This window comes from Aspergillus aculeatus, assembly GCF_001890905.1.
Source record: "Aspergillus aculeatus ATCC 16872 unplaced genomic scaffold ASPACscaffold_6, whole genome shotgun sequence".
In the NCBI taxonomy this organism is placed as follows: Eukaryota; Fungi; Ascomycota; class Eurotiomycetes; order Eurotiales; family Aspergillaceae; genus Aspergillus; species Aspergillus aculeatus.
The window spans coordinates 1,243,197-1,264,336 of NW_017962981.1; the positions used below are offsets into that span (position 1 = coordinate 1,243,197).

Here is a 21,140-nt window from a genome sequence, read left to right on the forward strand (position 1 = left end):
ATTGAGAGTTCGAGGAGCTGCATCCTGGCATTGCCACGTGATCTCCTCTCTGCACTCCCACGCCCGACCCTGCCTCTGCCTGCCTGCCTGCCTGCCTGTCAGCCTGTCCCTGCGAGCGTTCCCCCAGACGGCGAGATCGTGCCAGTCGCATATGATCATATTTTATACTTGCCTACAGTCCGGTTTCCAGGATTTTTGGAGAAAGGTCTAAGCAGTGATTGGATTGCTCCCCTCCCCCCCAAATTCCCCCAACTGCGACAAGTCTTAGTGCTGTGCACTAGCCTCATTCGAGGCGGTGGTCCGCGACCCAGAGCTAGTCCAAGCAACCTTGACCTACCTGAGGACTGCTATTGCTGGTATTGACTTGCTTTACTTCCATCCTCCATTCCATCTATTCTTCTCCTCCATCCCTCCTCCGCCAGATCCAGGAGGCGTGCCTGCTGCTGCACCTTCACCTTCAACGAGCCCCGGTCCGGTCCCTCTCCCCTCCCCTCCCCATCCCCCCCTCTCCTCGGCGGATACCCTGGTGGTCCTTGTTCCGACGTTTCGTCCTCTTGCCACACCCACCTCCTTTTAATTTTTTTTCTTAATCGCCTTCCATCCCCGTGAACCTCGCTCTGCTACCCTCAATGCTCGGAGGGAGCTCGGAGCGAGATTCTTTACCATCCAACTCCACCGCGGCCAGAGAACAAGCGTCCATGTCTGTCACAGCAGCTCACCCTGAGCCAAGTAAGCTTTCCGCCCCTTACTCTCTAATGCGACCGGGCGCTTTTGATGAATATGATCGCTAAGACTTCACTTCTTTAGATCCTGAGGCAGCGCCTCAGGAACAATCCGCCAATCCAAGTGCATCAGCCCCGTCCACCGGTCCAGAAGCTATCGACCCGGCTCAACCGTCTGTCGCGACTCCAGGCGTTGCTGCGACTACCTCCACTGATCCTCCGAAAAAGCATCATCTACTACTCCCGATCTCGTCGCGTGCATCCCTGAAGGCCGACCGGCAGTCGACTCTGGACAAGAGCCAGGATACTGTCAACGATGACTCCGAGAACACTCTCCGCGGATCGAAAAGAAGCATCCTGAAAGGGCGACGCGACCGGAGCAGAGGCAGCAGTATGCGATCACGTCGACAAAATCAGGAAGGGGGAAGTATAGAGCAGGACAAAACAGCAAGCGGCGGTCTGCGTGACACTCCCAAACCGGAAAGGAAAAGCAAGGTCACCTACAGGCTATTCGCGTTTCTCAGTTGTTGTTCTTCCTCCAACGACGACCCGGAGGACACAGCTATTCCCGCGAAGAGAACATCCCGACGGCCATCAGTTCCCAACACGCAGCCAACTCCCGAGAAGACAGAGGCTAATGCCGGAGACTCGAGCACGGCGGAATCTAAGGAACCATGCTATTATCGCGACGAGAAGTCCAACATGACTGTCACGGCGGATCAGTCAGGATCGCAGAAAGACGAGGAGCGCACTGGTAAAGCTTTGGATCAGGGCTTGAAGCCCGATGGTTTGGCAGCACCGTCCGGTCAAGCTGCAGAGGATCAGCAGCACACTCCGACCAAGGACGATTCCGAAACTCAGGGTCCGAACATCGTCGTCGCGACCGTTGAAGGGGGCGCCGTATACCCGAATGGGGTCGAAAAGACCGAGGACGATGCCGTGCCACAGGACAAGGAGAAGTCACGATTGCAGACGGAGCAGGCCCAGGCTCAGGAACTTCATCCGGCGGACGATGAGCTACACCAGTTCCCCGCGGAGAACGACACAACAAACGACCTCAAGTACGCTTCCCACGATGAAGAGGCGTCGACGCTAGCCCCCGAGCTACCGCCCCCGCCGATGCCTCCGAGCGAGAAGCACATCGAGACGGTGGACCCTGATGAGCATGGTCAATTCCTTCTGCCGCCGCCTTTACCTCACCTGCGTGACAGAAAGTGTTTGGTTCTGGATCTGGATGAAACGCTAGTTCACAGTAGCTTCAAGGTATTTTCCCCCTTCTGTTTCCAAGCCAGTCAAAATACTGAATGGTAATTCTAGGTTCTTGAACGGGCAGACTTCACCATACCTGTTGAAATTGAGGGCCAGTACCACAACATTTACGTCATCAAACGGCCTGGCGTCGACCAATTCATGAAAAGGGTCGGGGAGTTGTATGAGGTCGTTGTGTTTACCGCCTCCGTCTCCAAAGTGGGTTATTTTCGCCTCTTCTATCGGCATAGTCACTAATTGAACTGCAGTATGGCGATCCCCTGCTGGATCAGTTGGACATCCACAACGTTGTGCACCACCGCTTGTTCAGGGACAGCTGCTACAACCACCAAGGCAACTATGTCAAGGTTTGAATTCTCCCTAATATGAGCTCCGGTCGGACACTAACCTTGTGGTTAGGACCTGTCACAAGTGGGTCGCGACCTACGAGACACCATCATTATCGACAACTCCCCGACATCCTATATATTCCACCCTCAACATGCGATACCCATCAGCAGCTGGTTCTCTGACGCCCACGATAACGAGCTCCTAGATCTAATTCCCGTCCTCGAAGACCTTGCCGGGGCACAAGTGAAAGACGTCAGTCTTGTTCTTGACATTGCATTGTAATGCCTGTATATCTAGCTCGTCTAGCATCTGCATCACAGCATGGGCCTTTTGCTTTCTTGGACTCCACCACGTTTGTCCTCAGCACGCTTGACACAGTGGCTATGACTAGCCACAACACATCTTTGGTGTCGTGGTTGGAAGCAAGCCTCTCCAGGCAGGCCGGGACTCACGGTTTTCCGGAGTGGAGATGTATGTTTCCTTGACTCCCCATGTTTCCTGTTTTGTTTTGCAGTGCGCTCCCACCCCGCCGCACCGATCTCTTTGCTCTTCTTTACTTTTGCTTTCCTTTTCATCTCTTGTTTTTTACACTCCAAGTGAGTAGATACCTGATTACCCCCTTGCTATTTTTCTCCTTACTACTTAAAACTGTGTGCGTGTGTCGTTGCATTCTGCAGGCGTCCGTCTTGGTCATCAGCCAAAATTCTGCTGATCTCGTGTATACGCTCTCCGATTTTACCTATTCTTACACACTCTCTCATATGTCTTTCTTATTTCCTTGCGCCTGACTTGTCATCTGCACACGAGCAGCCCTCCGAAGCTCGACTTACCGCTCTGGTTATTTTTTCTTTTGCTCTTGTATCCGAAGATGTGATCCCAAAACCCCGCCGTGCGTTTTGTTATTTGTCTACTACGATCTGCCTCGCTTTTTGGAGACCTCGATAGTGGATGACATCTTGATACCTGTCTACCCCCCACATGTCCATGCTCTGGTAAACGCACAGTATCTCATCGACCCAGGATTGACAACATCGGTGATCTTGCAGTGTATGTACCATTGGCCTACGTCCTGTACATAGAAGCGTCGTCACTCCATCGCGTCCTGTGTTTGAAATATTTGGTTTTTTCATGAGAGACCAATAAAGGCTACGAGTCATGCAACAAGCGGAATCCAGAGTAATTAGTTGGTGGCTGGTTCGGTGTGTAGCGTTGGGTAAGGTAGTTGAAAGTGGTATAATAGGTCAACTTGACATAGTACGCGGCATCCGACGGAGTTAACTTAATCGGCCTGACCGCGTCAACTGAACCAAGCTGCTCGTGTTTTTACTTATCATCCGGCACTTTTTTGCCTTCTGAACTTCATTCGAATCATTCTTTGTGTCTTTTGAATAAGAATTTCGATCTTGAGGGGCGATAAACCAAGAGAAGGAACCAAATAAGAGGTATTCCACCCCAACTCCAACCATCATCTAGTTCCCTCTACCCTCCAAAAGAAAACCCCGCTCGGCATCGTCATTCCTCCGTCGGTCAACGTTGAACCTTCCCCCCCACATCCGCCCTCCGGAGTTCCAGCGCAGACTCACACCACTTTTCTAGAAAGAAAAACAGGATCATTCACGCGCTCACCTTCCCCAGACACACAACACACATCCATACCCCTCCAAACACAACAATGAAAGACCGCCACGGCTGGGACGGGAAACTCCGCGTCGGCGGCGCCGCCGCCGTCGACGAGCAGCAGCCCCCCAAAGAAGCCATCATCACCAACCCCGAAGCTCTCGAAGATCCCGATTACTCCGACTCGGATGCGCCGCCCGTGGAGGAGATCCAGGCTGATGAAGGTGCGCTCTCTCGCCTACCTCACCTTTTCCGCGCACACCCACCCACTCTATTCGACCCTTTCAGACTCGCGCTTTGGGGTTTTAGTCAAGCTGATCCGTGAATATTGGTTTGGTAGATTTGTTAGAAGATGAGGATGTGGATACCGAGGTGAGGGGGTTCCGGTTCTTTTCCGGTCGCGGGCGATGCGATGCGACGACGCGTTGGTGGTTGGTGGTTGGTGCTGCGCTGCAGTCGCGGGCGGGGGTCCTTGTTGTCTTTTTTTTTCTTGTGGCGATGCTAACTGGTCTCATTACTGTTGTGGTGGGAGTAGGAGATCGATTTGGTACATTGTCGGATAACTTCGCTGCCGGCGTTGAAGTTGGAGCGGTTTGAGAAGGTTAAGGTATGCTCCTCGTCCCGTCTCGCAAGAGAGAATGTCTCGCGCGGTGGTCAAAGAGATTGCTGGAGGGAGCGGCAGAGAGCTGACCCTGACCACGACATCAACAACAGAGAATATGCCTCCGCCAGAACCAGATCTCGCGCATCGACTTCCCGACCCCCGTCGCCAAATCGCTGACCGAACTCGACCTCTACGACAACCTGATCTCCCACATCAAAGGGCTGGACGAGTTCGAGAACCTGACGAGTCTGGATCTGAGCTTCAACAAGATCAAGCACATCAAGAACGTCGCGCACCTGGTCAAGCTGACGGATCTGTACTTCGTGCAGAACAAGATCTCCAAGATCGAGGCGCTGGAGGGGTTGACGGTCCTGCGGAATTTGGAGCTGGGGGCGAATCGGATTCGGGTGGGTTTTGTCTCTTCTCTCTGAGGATGCTTGGGGCGGAAGGGGAGTGATGAGAGAGTTAACGAGGTGTACAGGAGATTGAGAATCTGGAGACACTACAAGCATTGGAGGAACTGTGGTTGGGAAAGAATAAGATTACAGAGTTGAAGGTAAGCATAGAGACACTGTGGTTCTTTCTCGGGGTCTCAATGCGAGTAGAGCTAATCCTCGTGTGCTATGTCTACAAACAGAACCTCGACGCCCTGCAAAACCTCCGGATCCTCTCCATCCAATCGAACCGCCTCACCCGCATCAGCGGGCTGTCCGCGCTCCACAACCTCGAGGAGCTCTACCTCTCGCACAACGCGATCACGGAGCTCGGCGGGCTCGAGGACAACCGGGCGCTGCGGGTGCTGGACTTCTCCAACAACCAGGTCTCCAAGCTGGAGAACCTGGCGCACCTGACGAACTTGGAGGAGCTGTGGGCGTCGAACAACCAGCTGGCCAGCTTCGACGAGGTGGAGCGCGAGCTGCGCGACAAGGAGCAGCTGAAGACGGTGTACTTCGAGGGGAACCCGCTGCAGATGCGGGCGCCGGCCCTGTATCGCAACAAGGTGCGGTTGGCGATCCCGCACATCATGCAGGTGGACGCAAGTAAGTTCGCTTTCTTCCCCTCACTATAACGAAACGAAGCGCTAACGCAGCGCTAACCCATGTAGCGTATATGCGCGTTGCATGATGTCCAGGAATGTCCAGGAATGTAGGGGGGGGGAAGAGTATGAGTATACGAACAGGTCGAGATATCTGCTCGCAACCCAGGAACCACTGGAATAGATAATAATCTTCTTGATCCAAACACGTGACTCGCGCCCTGAATCCTGAGAATAAGGCTATGATATACGATATGCATATACCACAACCATGCTTCATTTTGAAAGTTGAAATGTAGTATACAAGAAGATTTATGTACAAAGAAAGGCTAGACTAGCTCTCGCCCCAGCTAGCTTTCACACCAGCTTCTCTTCTCTGCTCCAACCCCAAATCATCTCCTACTCCTCCTCCCTACACCACCACCACCACCATTACTATTATGCCCCTCCCCAAACAACCCCATCAAACTCGCCGCCCCCCACCGCACCGTCTCAGCCTCCATCCTCTGCCGCCGCCCATGCGGCTGCGCCACCGCCTTTTTCCGCCCCGCCGGCCCATCCGCCAACTCCCTCAGCGGAATCCCCACCCGCACCAGATCCTCATACATCTGCGGGTGGCTCGTCCTCTCAATCTCGAACCCCGCGGACCAGGGATTCCGTCGTATGGCCGCGGCGTGGTTGATGCGCGAGGCGGTCAGGGTGCATCTTATTGTTGTGGGGTCTTCGTCGGGCTGCTCGGATGGTAGGGAGTTGTGGTTTTGTGTTGAGGGGTAGTGTGTTGCGGTGTCTAGGGCCGCGTGTTGCTGCTGCGGTGGGAGGGGGAGCGGAGTGTAGTATTGTTTTTGTTTCGTCTGAGCTTGAGATTGTGGTTGTGGTTGTGGTTGTGCTTGTGCTTGTGGTTGTGACTGTGACTGTGACTGTGCTTGTGGGCTATGGTGTTGGGCCTGGGCTTGGGCTTGGGCCTGGGCGTCCGGAGTAAGAGGGATCGCTAACGGGGAGGCGGCGCAGGCGGCCGTCGCGGCGGCGACGGATTCGTAGATGGCGATTATGCTGTGGGATTGGGGGCGGGCGGTTGTGCTGCTGGTGCTGGTGGCGGTTGGGGGGTTTGTTATATCGTACTTTTTCGGTCGGTTAGTTTCTTGTCTTGGGAGAAGGTATTTTGGGGGTGAAGGATTGGTTGGGCCCGACATACCCTCAAATTGCGGAAAGTGACGACTTCGCCGAATTTCTGCAGCGCGGAGAGGATGAGTTTGCTGTCGGAGAGGGTGCGCGGCGCTGGGTGCGCGGTGATGTGGATTGTTTTGGAGAAGAGGGACATTTTCTCTTTGCCTTTGGAAGAAGGGTGTGGGTTATTGCATTGGGGTTGGAGTTAATGTGGTGTTTGGGATGGGATGAATTGGGTTGGATTGGTTGGTGTTGAGGAGGGAAGGCACAGTAGGTTTGCGCGGAGATGAGACCCTCTGGCCTGCACTGCTTGGCGTGCTTATCGCTGGTCTTATCTTATCGCGGTATCGTGAGTGTACTGTACAGTAGGTACGAGTAATCTGCGTGCGGGCTACGGATGCTTGAGCCTTAGTTGTCTTTTGGGTAGGGCGATAAATTTAATTGTAGTTCTTGTTACATATACGACTCAGCTATGTATTGGCTATAACGCTTGGTGTCTATGCAATTGATTCGGCAGACTTCTGCTCCCAAGTGGAGGTACCTCTCTTGCAATGTCTTGCGTAGGTCGAATATTGGACGAGTACTTTAACAGGCATACTACTACATTACACTTCACAGGGGCCAAGACAAGATGAAGTCGAAATAGTATCATTCATATATCATAACACATAACTAGAAGATGGGGACATAGAGCCCGTACTGGAAAAATTTGTCAGCATCACTCAACCTCAAGTCACAAAGGGGGGGGGGGACTCACTCCCAAAGGATCATTGAACCGCAACCCGCGATCCAGCTCACTAATCTTCTCCAGCTCCGAACTCTCCAGATCCCAGCCCGTGACCTCCAAATTCTGCTGCAACCGCTTGGGATCATTACTCTTCGGGATGACGGCAATGCCGCGCTGCGTCGCCCACCGCAGCAGCACCTGCGCCGGCGTGCGCCCATGCTTCGCGGCAATCTCCTTGATGAGCTCGTGCTCGAACAGCGGCGGCGTGTTCAGCGCATTCTTGACCTCCAGCTCCAAAAAGCTCAAGGGCCCGAACGAGCTGTACGCGGTGACGACCAACCCTTCCTTCTGGGCGTACTCCACCAGCCGGGACTGAGTCAGGTAGGGGTGGTGCTCGATCTGCAGGGTGGCGGGGCGAACGCGGGCGTAGCGCAGCAGATCCATGACCAGCTGGGCGCTGAAGTTGCTGATGCCGATGCTGCGGGCCAGGCCGGCGTCGACGAGCGTCTCCATCGCCTTCCACGTCTCGTGGATGGGGGTGTTGCTAAACTCCAGCTGCCCGTTCTCGGACTCCCAGCCCGGCGGGTACCGCACGGCCGGGTCGACGTACTTGAGCGCGATCGGGAAGTGCACGATGTACAGGTCGAAGTACTCCAGCCCCCAGTCCTGCAGCTGCTTGCGCGCGATGGGCTCCACGCGTTCCGCGTCGTGGAAGCTGTTCCACAGCTTCGACACGATGAACAGCTCCTCGCGCTTGACCAGCCCGTCGGCGATGGCCCGCGCCACGCCTTGGCCCGCTTCTGTTTCGTTGCCGTAGTCTGTTTTGACCCAGGAGGTTTAGTATGGTTGTGGATCTGAGAGTGTTGGAAGACACCTTCCAGTACGGAGGACATACCGCAGGCCCCGTCAAACAGTCGGTATCCCTCCTTGATCGCGTGGTAGACTTGGTCCGCGCAGGTGTCGTTGTTCACCTTCCACAGACCGAAGCCCACGAGGGGCATCTCGTGGCCGCTGTTGAGCTTGACGGTGGGGGAAGCCATTGTGTTGGGATCAGAGTTGGTCTTTCGGGGTAAGAGAGAGTATGAGGAAGGAAAGTAGAGGAGAGAGGAAAGGAAAGGAAAGGAAAAGGACACGGAGATGGTTAAAAGATCGGACAAATTGCCCCTCCATTGCCCCCCGCCCCCAGTCCAGACCTCCAGAAGGTGCCAAAGTCTAATTGAGGGGATGAAAGCAATTAACCAGGCACGGCATCGAATGATGATGCATTAGAGGCTAAAATGATATGCTTCTGGCGGCTGTTTTGCGCCCCACGGCTAAATGCAGCCGGCGGGTCCGGCTAAATTGGCCTTGACCCACTTTGGCCTGCTGCAAACACCCATACAGTATACTCTACTCCTACATGGTACTCCGTACTATTATTATAGATAATGTCTGCATAGATTGCATTGTCAAGAATCGAATCAATTAGGTATCAATAAAAGGTTATCCAGAACCACAAGCCCAGAAATTAAAAAAGAAAAAAAGAATAACACCATCCCATCCAAGAACCTGCCCCGAGAAGAAGAATAATATTACAGATTGTGCTTTTGGAAAGTCCACCCACCCCTCGGTTGAAAGACATTTTAATTCGCCTCCACTGAATTGCTGTCAGCATATGTAGGATGCGGGTGATCATGACCACCCCCGTTGAGGCTCGGGTCACCGGGCATGCTTCCGACCAGCTTGTCCATCACATCATCCGGCGGTAGGAATCCCTCGAAACTGGTGGAGGCGTGCGACTCCCGCGGTACCGAGCTCTGATGGTCGGACGGCTGGAAATGGTGGTGGTGGTGGTGGTGGTGAAGATGGGTATAATTATCGCTGGTGACATCTCCCTGGATTCCGGTGGTCGTGGGCGTCGCCCAGGCGGCGTGGCTGTGGCCGATGTCGTCGAGAGACTGCGCGCTGGTCCCGAAGATGCTGTTGAGGACAGTGTTATTGTCGTGGACATTCACGCCATGGGACTGCGGTGGCACGTAGTGCCCGTCGTGACCGATCCCGTATGTAGGCAGGCCGGAATGCGACAGGGAGAGATCCGGCACACTCATCATGACGGGCCCGCCAGTGGAACCGCTGAGGCTCGTGGGCTGGCTGGTCTCGTGCGGTTGGAGATGGGAGAAGGAGTCCAGCACCGACGTCACCGATGTCTTGTCACCCAACCGATCTTCGGCCTTGATGTGTCCGAGGAAGTCGAAGGGTCCATTGGAATTGAACATGTTGGCAACACTGTCCTGGGGCTGTTGGTACAGAGGCCAGTGCGGCTGCGAGGTACTGGTGGTGTGCAGCAGTTCATGGGACTGAGGCGGGTGATACGCACTGGGGCCGGGGCGGTTCATCAGGAGGGAGTCTAGTGGAATGGGAGGAAGGTCCAGTCCAGTCGGGGCTTTGGGACTCGCATGCAAAGTCCGCTCTGGGGGAGGAATGATCCGACGCCAAGTGGTGGTGCCGACCTCATTGGGTCTCGTCTGCCGAAACTTCCAGAGCAGAATCGCGACCCGCTTCGGTTCGTTCACCCCATGGCCCGAGTACGAGTTGGTGGACATCCGTCGCACATTATAAGGCGCGACTGCCCGGATCTCCTGGACTACCGTCAAGGTGCGAAGGTATTGTCTCCCAACTTCATGCGAAACGTGATGTGGACCTCGTTCCTCGACCATCTTCTGGTCTTGCGTGAGCTGCGTGAAGCAGTTGGCCCACCATCGGGATTCAAACAGTGGCTTGACCTTGGTCGACCCCGGTTGCGCAACACTGTGACACTCTTCATGGACATTGCGGCCATTGTCATACATGGTTGTCTTACAAGTCCAGTTGCTCATCTGGTGAACCATCGGCACATCTCCGGCCGTTGCCTGGGCAAAGTCGAGTTCCAGGTGAATCCCCAATCTCGACCCCGTGGGAGGGAAGTTATCCATCAACTTCAGGTTGGCTTCAAGTAGAATAATCTCGCAATCAAGGGGGGTACTGGGATCTGCAATCAATAAATTCAAATCAGGAAAGGATGCCTGCCACCCTGGCAGGTCTTTCAAGGGCATCGGCGGTGCAACAGGATGGCGCTGGTCTCCCTGGAGGCGGCTGTAGATGTGGATGGCGTCGTCGATTCGGTTCGGCTTGTCTGGAGCGCTGACCCACATATCAAACCCAAGCCCCTGTACTGTGTTGATGTTGGCGTCGTGGAGGCTGGAATTGAGGGAGATGTGCGCCGAGGGGATATCGCCAGCATAAGCATGCCCCAACCTCAAATGATCATAATGGGGGGTGTGGAAGTGATTGCCATAATGACTTGACAGGGGAGGGTCCAAGGAAGCCCTCCATTTTGGACCACTGGGCGGATGTTGGCTGTTCGAGCGGACGGCCGCCTCTTCTCGTACGAGTCGCTCCCCTGCTCTGCGTTAGTCCCGTTGTGTTTGCCCTTCTTCACGCCAGATGAGACTTACAGTCCGGGTCTCCTTTGAGGAATGAGTCGAGGACTTGCAGATGGCTGGACACTTGCTTTCTGGTTCGTCGTTTACCAGTTTTCTTGTAGATGTATTCAGCAATAAGCTCATTTCGACCATAGGACTTCCCTCGTTCCGACCATTTCCGTCGGCCCATCGGCGGATTCGCTTCGAGAGCTGTTGATCGGGTTACTCGCGTGCTCGTACACTATCATATTCGAAGCTGCTCACCTTGTTGAAACGCGTCTTCAAGTTCGTCCGACCATACCGGTTCCCCATCTTTGCCAGTGTCACGGCGAGGTCGGGCCCGATACTCGAGATACTTCTGCGACCTGAGGTAGCTTCTTGGTCGACGCGGTCCCACGAGGTTTGGACCAACGGACTGCAGACGCCGCAGCTTCTTTGCCTGGAATCGTAGGCTCTGAGGAGGCCCAAGGCTAGAGACAGTGGGCACTGGATGTGTTGGCAGAGGAGGTTGAGGGTACTTGTAGGCTAGATGATGCAGATGCTCGTCCCGCCCCGTGATCCCACTGTGTGCGAGGCTGTCCGAGTACGTCTGAACGTTCCCCGAGGTGTTCTGCAAGGCTCTGTCCGTGTGAGCTCCGATACTGTCCAGAGTGGGTTGATGTTGAGGCAGAATACACTCCGTTTGCCAGTCAGTAGCCATGGGGCGGACCAGAGTGTAGGCTCTTGGAAAGAATGGCGACAAATTCCAAAGAGATGGGGGACGAGGACCGCGAAATGCTTACTACTGCCTGGCAAAGAACGTAGCAGTCACCAACCCAGCGATCAAGAACGTAAATGCTTGGAGAGAATGTAAGAACCCTACGAGAGAGAATGTGGGAGCGAGCAGCATGGTGTTTATAGGGAACCATTCTCTCCCCTCGAGAGGGAGGCCCAGTGACATTGCTCGATCCCGCTGCTTGTTGATGAACCACCCCTCTAGGGCAACGAACCTCGATTGTCCAAGGCGGGGGACAACAGGGAATCTCCTTCCAGGCTTCACGCGTCCAGACTGAGTGCTGAGCCCAGGAAACCACTGGGGAGCAAATCAGGAGGGAAGGAAGCCCACGATGGGCACGAGCCGGAGACTGATGCAAGGGGGTCCCTCAAGGTGCACGCTCCAGTGAGGTGCAACTCGGAGGTTTTCGCAGCGTGAGATGGACATCGTTACCTGAAAAGCAGGTACACAGCATCCAAACTGGACGAATTGTGGCAAAGAGCCGGCTTTGGAATGAGCGTGAGCCAACGACATCGTCTCCAACCGTACGTGTGGAATGTAACGAGGTAATTACGAAGATCAGGTCGGAATGTTGGTGAGAACCCTAGCTCCAGCTTAATTTGCACGTCCATAACCAAGGGTTTCGCATCGATTGAAGGTATGAATTGGTAGGTAGGTAGGTAGGTATAAGGGATTAAGGGAAGTAGTGAGCCCTGAATAGCACGGAGACTCGGGAGAAGGACCTTACTGGGATGACAGGACGAAACTCTCGTGAGAACAGGCACGAGCATCCGCTCGCTGTGCAGAACGCGTATGTACGTGTTGACAGCCGCAGGCGAACGTGAGAGCCTACTTCCGCCCTCCAAACTCAGCGTCCCGGACGCAAGGGATATCATCACCATCAGTGCACCATTGCCATTGTCTGTCCCCTATCAACAGGGAGGAAGGAAGTCAAAAGAACCAAGGGTAGAGAAGGGACTCTCTACTCCTCGTCCTGGGCCCCTACAGTGAACTTCTTGCGCCCAGGACCACTAAGTTTTTGTAGCTTCACCCTGTCCATCTGCTCTCCTACTTTCTTTTCGATCTGCTTGATCTCTTCCTCAGCATCGATCGCCTCCTCGTTCGCGAATTCCAGCACCAGCTTCCTGCCCAGCAAGTGCGTGTTCTTAAGGGCGTCCATGGCATTCTCCGCTTCACGAGCGCTTACAAAGTCAGCAAAACCAAAACCACGGGCCGTCCTGTCAAACTTCTGAGGCACCCGCACAGAGCGAAGCTGGCCATAGGCGCCAAAGAGCGACCGGATGTCCTTCTTGGTGGCCTGGAACGGCAAGTTCTTAATGATGATCTTCGTCCGTCTGGCGGCCACCTTCTTCGCGGTGTCCTCCCGTCTCCGCTCCTCCGCAGCATCCATTCCGCGGTGAGACACCCTAACCACCAGTTCATGCTGATCAAGCTTATAGCCGTTCATCGCGCCTAGAGCAGCCTGCGCCTGAGCCTTGGTGCGGAACTCCGCAAAGCCAAAGCCCATGCTGAGAGTCTGCCCAGGGCGTTTGGGGTCGGGCTTGGTCTTGATCCTAGCGGTGATAAAGCCATCCAGTGGTCGAAAGAGGTCCACAAAGCTCTGGTTGGTGGTAGCGAAGTTGAGGTTCTTTACAAATAGAGTGGTTGTGGGCAGGTTGTCATCGACAGCCTCATCTGCCGCAAACGTGTCAGCCGTGGAGAATCCTTGTGAGACAGCCTTAATCTCGGTGGTTGGCTTCTGCGGCACGACGTTGGGATCAAATAGATCCTTGGGAGCCTTCTCTAGGAAGAGGATCGAGTCCCCTAGTTTGCGGTACGCAAGACTCTTGAAGGCTTTCTGAGCCTCGTCGGGGCGCGAAAACTCGACGATTGCTATGGTACCGCTGGGCGGCATCAGTAGCCTGGTGATTTGTCCATACGGATCAAATAGTTTCCTAATGTCATCAGTCTTGACGCCATATGAGAAGTTCTTTACTAGGATAGCCGTGTTTCCACGTTCCCGTTGCTTAAAGGCCTCAATGTTGACGCCGTTGGCTGAGAAGTAGGCTTTCGTCTCCTGAATTACGTGCGTCTCAGCGTGCGCTTGCTTAACTGCTGCATCAGACGAAGTGGGGTCAAGCAAATCTGCTTTCGACACACCAAGACGTTCAGCTACTGACGACATGACAGCGTCGGCCTGGTTTGAATTAGCACTGGGGCATCCGAGATTGCAACGAGATAACTCACGTTCATGTAGAGTGAGTTCCAGCTAAAAGATGAAGATGCCGCCCCCATCTTCTTCTTGATTTGCATCTGCTTCTTCAGTGGGAGCTTCGCTAGCTCGGTCTCGTCAATCTTATACGTCTTCTTGACAGCAGCCGGTAAAATATGCATCAAACGGCCTTGGAAGTGCTTGCCATCCAGCTGTTTGTAGGCCTCTACGGCAGCATCAGCATTGACATATTGGATGTAGGCAAAACCCTTGCTGGTGTTTGACCGAGTATCAACAGCAACGTGGATCTAGTCATGTTAGCATCGACCGACCAAACGATGAGTGGAATGAAAACATGAGAGGGTATAGCTCTTTCAGATATGCGAGGCATCTACTAAAATACTCGTTTCCTGGCAACATCATCTGCTTTGCATCGGATGTCCCTATCAGGTCGTTCATCATTGAGCTTGGGGGGAGAGGTGACAATGCAACGTATAACGCGATCAAAACCAAGTAACTAACCTCTTCAATTTGGCCGAAAGGAGCAAATATTGGTTGAAGATCCGAGTCGGACGTGTCATAAGCCAGATTGCGGACGAAGAGACGTGCTGAGATGCGAATGTTCTCAATGTTGGTGTCGACCTCCGGCTCTTTCGCTATTTTACCAGCGGAAGGTTCTTCGGTGGTGGCGACATCCTGAGCAGGTTCGAGGTCAACTTCCATCCTCGACTCTGCCTCGGGAGAAGCAGCGGGCTTCTGCTGTGCGGGAGAGTCAAACTCTGCTTGCTCATCCTCGTCGAGGAGGCCAAGGAGACGACTCGTCTTGGAGCGAAGCCAGTCCGCATCCGAGACAGGCGCCTGTTCTTCCTCAGGGGCGACAGCATCATCCTGATCCGCCGACGGCTCGGCATCACCCTCGCCACTATGATCGACGACCATGGGCTCTGGTTCTGCTTCAGCTTGTTGGCCCGCACTATGCAACTCTCTAGGATTAGCCGGGACGTCGCCAAGCTTGGCCTTCTTCCTTTGGGCGTAAGTGAGCTCCTGCGGCTCCTCTTCTTCGTCTTCGACGGGCTGTTCTGCAGGTGAGTTTGTCTCTGGAGCTTTAGGCATGGCGTCGTCGTTGGCCCACGTCTTAGTCTTAGACGAGTGCTGCATTACGGAAAGGTACTCCTGCAGCTTGGGATCCTCGGTCTTGTCGCCATCGCGCTTACGCTTGAGCGAACTTCCCGCATCGTCATGATCCTGGGCGTTGCCAGACTTGCGGGCTCTTGGGGTAGGTTCGGCATCAATCTACAAATTACTGGTCAGTCACAAGACCACCTTAATCGTCAGCGGGTAAGACAATAAAAAAGAAAGAAGGATAAGTGCAACGAGATCAACAGGTGAAACACATACCGGCTTAGCAATGTCTACTGAGATCTTGGACATCTTCATGTAGGTCTTATTAAAATAAGACACGGCCTGTTGGGCAACCTCATGGCTCTTGAAGCCCACGAAGCCGATCCTGCGCTTGGGCAATACATGAGCGTCCGTGACCTGGAAGCGACTGGCGAAATGCTTTCTCAATTGATCATCAGAGAAAGTGGGCGGAAGGCCAGAGACAAAAACTCTGGTGCTTTCCATGATTGAGTAGTGGTTTGCTTCAGGTCCCTGTGGCCTACTCTCTCGAAAAGTGTGCGTGCCACAGGAATCGGGATGTGGAAGAGTGAAATCCGGGAATCAGAAAAAAATTTTGAAAGGGTGCTTTTTATTTTCGGCATCCTTATAGTGCCGAAGGCGGTGTGAGGGGCGGCATGACCCGAGCCCCATCGGCTTTGGATCATTGCGGCGCGCAACCTGGAATTGTTGATTCCCAATACTCCTGGTTGGGCTTCAATTGGTACTTACTGCGCAAACGAATTTTGACTATTCATTCGATCTCTGGGTCTTTCTCTCCATTCTGAAACTTGTGATCAAGGATAAACTACAAACAAGATGGCTTCCGAAAAGAAGGACAAGCTTGAGCGTGAGTCAACCCGCGGCGTGATGGAGACGAGAGCTAACGGGCTTGTTTAGCGCAGATCAAGTCCGTCGATATGGTAAGAAGAGCGAGAGCTATAGGAGCTTGGGACAACGCTGACGGAATACCAGACGGAGGACATGCAGCAGGAGGCTGTTGAAGTTGGTATGATTGACTGCGGGGCTGATCTTGATCCCAACTAATGCGGGCTGTTTAGCGATCGAGGCGATGGACAAGTACCACATTGAGAAGGTAGGTTTCTACGATCGCAAGTCACTTAGAGACCTTACTGACAGTCGCAGGATATTGCCCAGTACATCAAGAGAGAGGTCAGCCGCCGCTCCGTTACTCGAATTCCAGCATTCCACTTACAACTTAGCAGTTCGACTCGCGCAAGGGTGCAACATGGCACTGCGTGGTGGGAAGAAACTTTGGCAGCTTTGTGACTCACGGTGGGTACAGCTGAAAGCTCTTTGAGGGTATGGACTGACTGGGATCACAGAGACGAAACATTTCATCTACTTTTACCTCGGTCACTGCGCCATCCTCCTTTTCAAGACTCAATAAGCATGCGAAGGGCACACAATGGTCGATATTGTTAAGCGTTTCCTGTATCTATTTCGGAGTTCTTTGCAGGCGAGTCACGCCGAGATATGTTCATATATAAATTGAAAGTATTGGCGTGGTTATTCTTATGCCATTGCGACTGGTTGGAAGGACATAACATGGTGGGGGAATCTCTGTAAACATACCAGCTACTACTTCGCAGGACTCCTCTCGATCTATTTATTCTCAGAGAAAATATGAGAAAGTTAGTTACGAAAGAAATGATATCCGATCATCGCAACTCTTCTTGCTGCGTAGCTGTTCACTGTGGATGGTGCATCTACCTTACAGGGGCAGTCCTCCCCAGACACCCCCTCCAACCCCATAGCACCCCCGAATCCCCGAAACCGGCCCGCCAAGGCCCCAGCAGTCAGCAACCACCCGCTGCCAAGCCACACCGCCGCCACACGTCCGCGCCTCTCAGTCCCAGCTCTTTTTAACATGGCTGCCTTCCCCTACGATCGTCTCCCTACGTATCGAGCTTCGAATAACCAACTGAACGACGTCACGATTTCCATTCTCTATTCATCGCATTCCCAATCGCTCTCTATCTCTCTCACCATATCCCCTGACTGTTCCATAATCTCAAGATGGCCATCTGCATCACCTTCGGGACTCATGGTACGTGCCAGACCACTACGTAACCTACCAACTCCACCCTCGCCACAGCGGCATCCCCCATAGACCCTGAAATGAGCGCCCGGTTTCGGCATCAAGCTAACACCACGGGCACCACCAGAATTCACGTCCATGCTAGAAGGCTACGAGAATGTTCGTGCCTACTGCTACAACTGTGAGTATATTTCTTTCTCGATATCTTTCCTTTGGGATACCTATCAATAAGCTCTCGGGGGATATAGTAGCCGCTGTTTACTGCTATATTTAGATAGCATAGCAACAGCGGCTACTATAGGATATACAGTACTAACGAATAACCCACTCCATCAGGCCAACATTGGAACGGACACTGTCTTACAAGATGGTAAGCATCTTTTCAAACTCTCACATACCGTTGATCGTGACACTAACCAAGCCAGGCCCTGGTTCACCGTCTGCTTTGTTGTACGTTCAGCCCCCGACGGCCCCAGGCATCAATCACTGGAACTCGAATACTAACGCGATTACTTCATCTCAGCCTGTCATTCCTCTCGCTATGCATAAATACAAGGTAAGCGATCTCCTCTTTCTAACCTATGACTAGGTACGTTTTGAAACTCACCATCTTCTACAGGAAGTAACCTGCTACACATGCCGCTTCACCCAGGATCTAGGGTACGTACCAGCTCCCATTACCTGACCTCCAAACTCACGACAGCAACTAAGTATTATCGGCGTACAGCGACCGTCCGGATATCACCCCGGATACAAGGCCTCCTCCGGGAGTCATACCGGGTCAATTGCCCCAGGCGTATGGGGGCGGGGCACCGTACTATCCACCTCCCCAGGCATCGGGCGCGGTGGCACCGCAACAGCAGCAGCAGCAGCAACCAGGACAGCAGAACTTTGTGTATAAGTAGATGCTTTGATGTTTCCTGTCGGGTTCTGTTGTTTTGTTGTCATTAGTGTTTCCATCGACGGTGTGCCTTTGTCTTCATGTTTGACTGGATTGGAAGATACCTCTTTGCTTCCTGCTTGTTTGTCTATTTGTTGATGCCATGTTTTATACTGTGCTGTTCACCCTCTGCTCAAGTCTACCAGCGAAATAAGATTCAATATCATAAACATTGCCATTTACCGAATACACTAAAAACAACAGTGGGGGTATATATATCCGGAAAACAAACCCAAGCGCAAGAACCAAAACCTCCCTCAGCAACGTATCCATAATAATCATCATCATCACAAGCACTCAATCCACACCATACCAGAGTACGAGTACCCTCAAATAAAATCTACTTCTCCCCGTCCAACACCCCCTTCTCCCCAGCATACACCGGCGTCTGCACCCCAGAAACCGTCTCACTTCCCGTCCCCGTTGCCGCACCCGCCGGGGGAGTCACCACAACCTCGCCCTCGATCGGCCTCCTCCTCGCCCCACCCCTCCCCAACAAATCCAGAGTCATCAACCGCACGGTGCGGACCATGCTCTTCCGGCCCTCATACAGCGGGAACACCACCACGCCGAAGGTGGTGCAGAACAGCCACAGCAGGCCGACCACGATCCAGCCGGTGAAGAACTTCTTGCTGAAAACGTAGGAGCTGCCGTACATGGGCACGGGCCACAGGATCAGAAAGCAAATCACCATGACGACGGTCAGCGTGCGCGAGTAGAAGGCCGCGCGGTTGAGCTTGCGCGTCTCCTCTTCCTCCTGTGCCGCGGTGCGGGCCGCCACCTCGCCGGGGATCTGCTCCAGGTCGACGTGGGCGGCCGCGGCGACGTCGGTGTCATCCACCTTGCGGATGGCGCGCATGCTCTCGTAGTCGTAGTTCTGGGAGCCGAAGAGTAGGGTTAGGACGGGGGAGAAGATCATGGGGCTTAGGAGGGCGGCGACGTTGCCGGCGAGCATTGGGTAGCTGGGTTACGTTAGTTCTTGGTTCTTTGGATGAGGGACTTTTGTGGGGGGAAAGTGTGAAGGAAACGTACTTGGAGCCGGTCGTCGTGACGGTTAGGACCCCGTATTCCTTCTTCGCAGTCACGAGCCACGCGATGAGGGAGACGGCCAGACCCAAAGGAGGGGAGACCGCCGCGGCGATCCAGTTCTGGTGTTTCCAGACCAAGGTCATAGCGCCGGGGAAGACGGCGGAGGAGATGATGACTCCCATCAACAGATACAGGTAGCCCATGCTGATTCCGGCGTAGTAGAGACCAGTGGAGAAGGCAGCCATGGCGATGGCCCAGACCACGCAAGTCATGTGTGAGATCCAGACCAGGCGCTTGCCTTCGGCTTCGGGGTTGATGTAGCCCTGGTAGATGTCGTAGGTGAAAATGGAGGAGACTGCGATCAGCTGGGCCGAGAAGGCGGAGGTCACTGCCATGAAGATCATGATCGTGGTGCATACCGCGCCGCTGTAGCCGAGCAGCTTGACGGCAGCGAAGGGCAACACAAGTCCGGCGGACACGTCACTCGAGCTCAAACGCTGGGTGCCCTCAAGAGCGAGGGCGGTCATTCCCATTGTGCTGGCGCAGAGCCAGGGAATGGCAAACCAACAGAGACCGCCGATGACATAGCCGGGGAAAGCGTGCACGGGGCTTGCTGCGATGGCTTTGTTGTAGTATCCGTTGTCGAGGAAGACAGTACTGCGGGGGGAGTTAGCGATTGACTGAACGTGTGGGGTACAGAAAGACCAACCCAAAATTGCCCACAAGGTTGATCACCCAGAAAATGCCACCCTCCTTGGACCGCATAGTCAGATAGCTTCCCTCTGCGTTGCCCTCCACGGGGTGGCGGTTCGATGCAGCAACAAGTGCCTCATACACAGCGCCAGGGGATCCGAGTTTATCGTTGGTGGCATAGGCAGAGAAGGCGAAGATGAAGATGACGACAATGATTACCACGGTGTGCATGTAATCCGTAATGAAAGTTGCCTTGATACCACCGAAGAGAGTATAGAGCACAACGCCGATCGGGAGGAGGAAGCAGGCTGCAACCGTGTGAACCCCGGTAAGAGAAGTCATGACGGCAGAGCCGCCGGTGAGCAGCATGGACGTAACCAGGATATTGGTCATCACACAGAAGACAGTAAAGACGATATGGACGGTAGTTCCATAACGGGCACGGATGGCCTCTAAGAAGGTGTGCGCATTTGGAGCACGGCGTTTGAGCTCGATTGCCAGCGTTGCGAAGAGGATGATCTGGACAGTAGCACCTTAACAAAATATTAGTGAGCAGTCAATGCTTAGTCTTTTGATTTTTCCCACCTGAGGCATAGAAGAATGGACCTGAGATGCCATATTCATAGGCTACTGTAGACGACTGAAGAAGGGTTGCGGCCCAGGTCCAACTACTGACGACAGCTGCTGCAACCAGCCCAGACTTGACGGATCTTCCTGCAGTCGAGAACATTTCCGACGTTTGTACTTCATGCTGGTACCTGTGGGGCCACATTAGCTTGGCTGTCAAAAGTAGGTACAATCGAGCCATAGTTCGGGTCAATACCTCTTCAAGGCCCACGTAATGAAAATCATAAGTAAGGCAAAGGCAAAGCCCAGCCCTACGATGATACCATAGCCAAACCCTTGGGAAAGGGGGGCTGTGAAACTGACGGTGTCCGAAGACATGGTGACGTTCCTCGCCAAGCTTGTATGTTAAGACGAAGCGATTGTTCTCTGTTGTCTCCCCAAATTTCGGTGTGCTCCTTAATTGAGAATGTGCTTGGAAAGTCCACCGGAAATGGACGAGCTGTAAGAGATCATATAGGCCAGCGGTGCATGGCAAAATCTCCGACCTCGCAGCCACATCTTGATCAACACGATCATGATGGCGGATAAAGGCCTGTTCAGTCGCTGCAATTGGATCTGAGCGCAGGTTCACGAAGTACAAAGAGTCATCGATAAGACGAGGGCATCGCTATCAATTCGTAATGGGGCAGCAGCTCAAGGCCGGGGAGCCAGAACAAACACTGAATCTCGCTTAAACGAGCTAGGGCCAGCAGCTCTGGCTTGTTCATGCCGCATCTTTTTCGTGGAGACGGGTGGGATCCATGAAGTATTTTGACT

The 21,140-nt window shown here is 53.7% G+C and overlaps 9 protein-coding genes across 9 annotated transcripts; 4 read left to right on the top strand and 5 right to left on the bottom strand.

Moving 5' to 3' along the window:
• Nucleotides 1-698: 698 nt before the first annotated feature.
• psrA (putative general stress response phosphoprotein phosphatase Psr1/2) lies at nucleotides 699-2,603 on the top strand (the record flags this gene model as incomplete). Its single annotated transcript, XM_020201110.1, has 5 exons — nucleotides 699-729; nucleotides 808-1,985; nucleotides 2,040-2,189; nucleotides 2,240-2,338; nucleotides 2,391-2,603. The coding sequence occupies 5 exons, from the start codon at nucleotides 699-701 to the stop codon at nucleotides 2,601-2,603; spliced, it is 1,671 nt and encodes a 556-aa protein (XP_020057327.1).
• A 1,352-nt stretch (nucleotides 2,604-3,955) lies between these two features.
• ASPACDRAFT_77837 (putative protein phosphatase PP1 regulatory subunit Sds22) lies at nucleotides 3,956-5,843 on the top strand. Its single transcript, XM_020205055.1, has 7 exons — nucleotides 3,956-4,162; nucleotides 4,279-4,310; nucleotides 4,474-4,545; nucleotides 4,653-4,949; nucleotides 5,024-5,098; nucleotides 5,180-5,582; nucleotides 5,648-5,843. Exons 1-7 carry the CDS (start codon nucleotides 3,994-3,996, stop codon nucleotides 5,665-5,667), a joined length of 1,068 nt encoding a protein of 355 aa, XP_020057328.1. The 5' UTR covers nucleotides 3,956-3,993; the 3' UTR covers nucleotides 5,668-5,843.
• Nucleotides 5,844-5,970: 127 nt separating this feature from the next.
• On the bottom strand, nucleotides 5,971-7,060 carry ASPACDRAFT_1855521 (uncharacterized protein; the record flags this gene model as incomplete). Its single annotated transcript, XM_020197441.1, has 2 exons — nucleotides 6,771-7,060; nucleotides 5,971-6,696 (listed from the first exon to the last, which is right to left on the bottom strand). Exons 1-2 carry the CDS (start codon nucleotides 6,894-6,896, stop codon nucleotides 5,971-5,973), a joined length of 852 nt encoding a protein of 283 aa, XP_020057329.1. The 5' UTR covers nucleotides 6,897-7,060.
• A 125-nt stretch (nucleotides 7,061-7,185) lies between these two features.
• Nucleotides 7,186-8,636, bottom strand: ASPACDRAFT_77840 (aldo/keto reductase). The gene is made up of 3 exons (XM_020205056.1): nucleotides 8,365-8,636; nucleotides 7,500-8,287; nucleotides 7,186-7,441 (listed from the first exon to the last, which is right to left on the bottom strand). The coding sequence occupies exons 1-3, from the start codon at nucleotides 8,507-8,509 to the stop codon at nucleotides 7,415-7,417; spliced, it is 960 nt and encodes a 319-aa protein (XP_020057330.1). The 5' UTR covers nucleotides 8,510-8,636; the 3' UTR covers nucleotides 7,186-7,414.
• A 455-nt stretch (nucleotides 8,637-9,091) lies between these two features.
• On the bottom strand, nucleotides 9,092-11,609 carry abaA (transcription factor AbaA; the record flags this gene model as incomplete). The annotated part of the gene is made up of 3 exons (XM_020203488.1): nucleotides 9,092-10,887; nucleotides 10,943-11,119; nucleotides 11,174-11,609. The coding sequence occupies 3 exons, from the start codon at nucleotides 11,607-11,609 to the stop codon at nucleotides 9,092-9,094; spliced, it is 2,409 nt and encodes an 802-aa protein (XP_020057331.1).
• Nucleotides 11,610-12,645: 1,036 nt separating this feature from the next.
• Nucleotides 12,646-15,501, bottom strand: mrd1 (RNA-binding ribosome biosynthesis protein MRD1; the record flags this gene model as incomplete). Its single annotated transcript, XM_020199455.1, has 4 exons — nucleotides 12,646-13,860; nucleotides 13,911-14,183; nucleotides 14,398-15,168; nucleotides 15,274-15,501. 4 exons carry the CDS (start codon nucleotides 15,499-15,501, stop codon nucleotides 12,646-12,648), a joined length of 2,487 nt encoding a protein of 828 aa, XP_020057332.1.
• Nucleotides 15,502-15,645: 144 nt separating this feature from the next.
• On the top strand, nucleotides 15,646-16,621 carry ASPACDRAFT_77843 (dynein light chain DYN2). The gene is made up of 7 exons (XM_020205057.1): nucleotides 15,646-15,883; nucleotides 15,934-15,956; nucleotides 16,009-16,042; nucleotides 16,095-16,129; nucleotides 16,180-16,206; nucleotides 16,260-16,329; nucleotides 16,380-16,621. Exons 1-7 carry the CDS (start codon nucleotides 15,853-15,855, stop codon nucleotides 16,442-16,444), a joined length of 285 nt encoding a protein of 94 aa, XP_020057333.1. The 5' UTR covers nucleotides 15,646-15,852; the 3' UTR covers nucleotides 16,445-16,621.
• Nucleotides 16,622-16,960: 339 nt separating this feature from the next.
• On the top strand, nucleotides 16,961-18,216 carry ASPACDRAFT_77844 (rhodopsin family protein). Its single transcript, XM_020205058.1, has 7 exons — nucleotides 16,961-17,104; nucleotides 17,223-17,276; nucleotides 17,432-17,465; nucleotides 17,521-17,545; nucleotides 17,619-17,651; nucleotides 17,715-17,755; nucleotides 17,823-18,216. Exons 1-7 carry the CDS (start codon nucleotides 17,074-17,076, stop codon nucleotides 17,998-18,000), a joined length of 396 nt encoding a protein of 131 aa, XP_020057334.1. The 5' UTR covers nucleotides 16,961-17,073; the 3' UTR covers nucleotides 18,001-18,216.
• ASPACDRAFT_117653 (sodium:solute symporter family protein) lies at nucleotides 18,206-21,017 on the bottom strand. Its single transcript, XM_020196088.1, has 5 exons — nucleotides 20,581-21,017; nucleotides 20,343-20,515; nucleotides 19,774-20,290; nucleotides 19,068-19,721; nucleotides 18,206-18,997 (listed from the first exon to the last, which is right to left on the bottom strand). The coding sequence occupies exons 1-5, from the start codon at nucleotides 20,700-20,702 to the stop codon at nucleotides 18,376-18,378; spliced, it is 2,088 nt and encodes a 695-aa protein (XP_020057335.1). The 5' UTR covers nucleotides 20,703-21,017; the 3' UTR covers nucleotides 18,206-18,375.
• Between the last annotated feature and the right edge of the window lie 123 nt (nucleotides 21,018-21,140).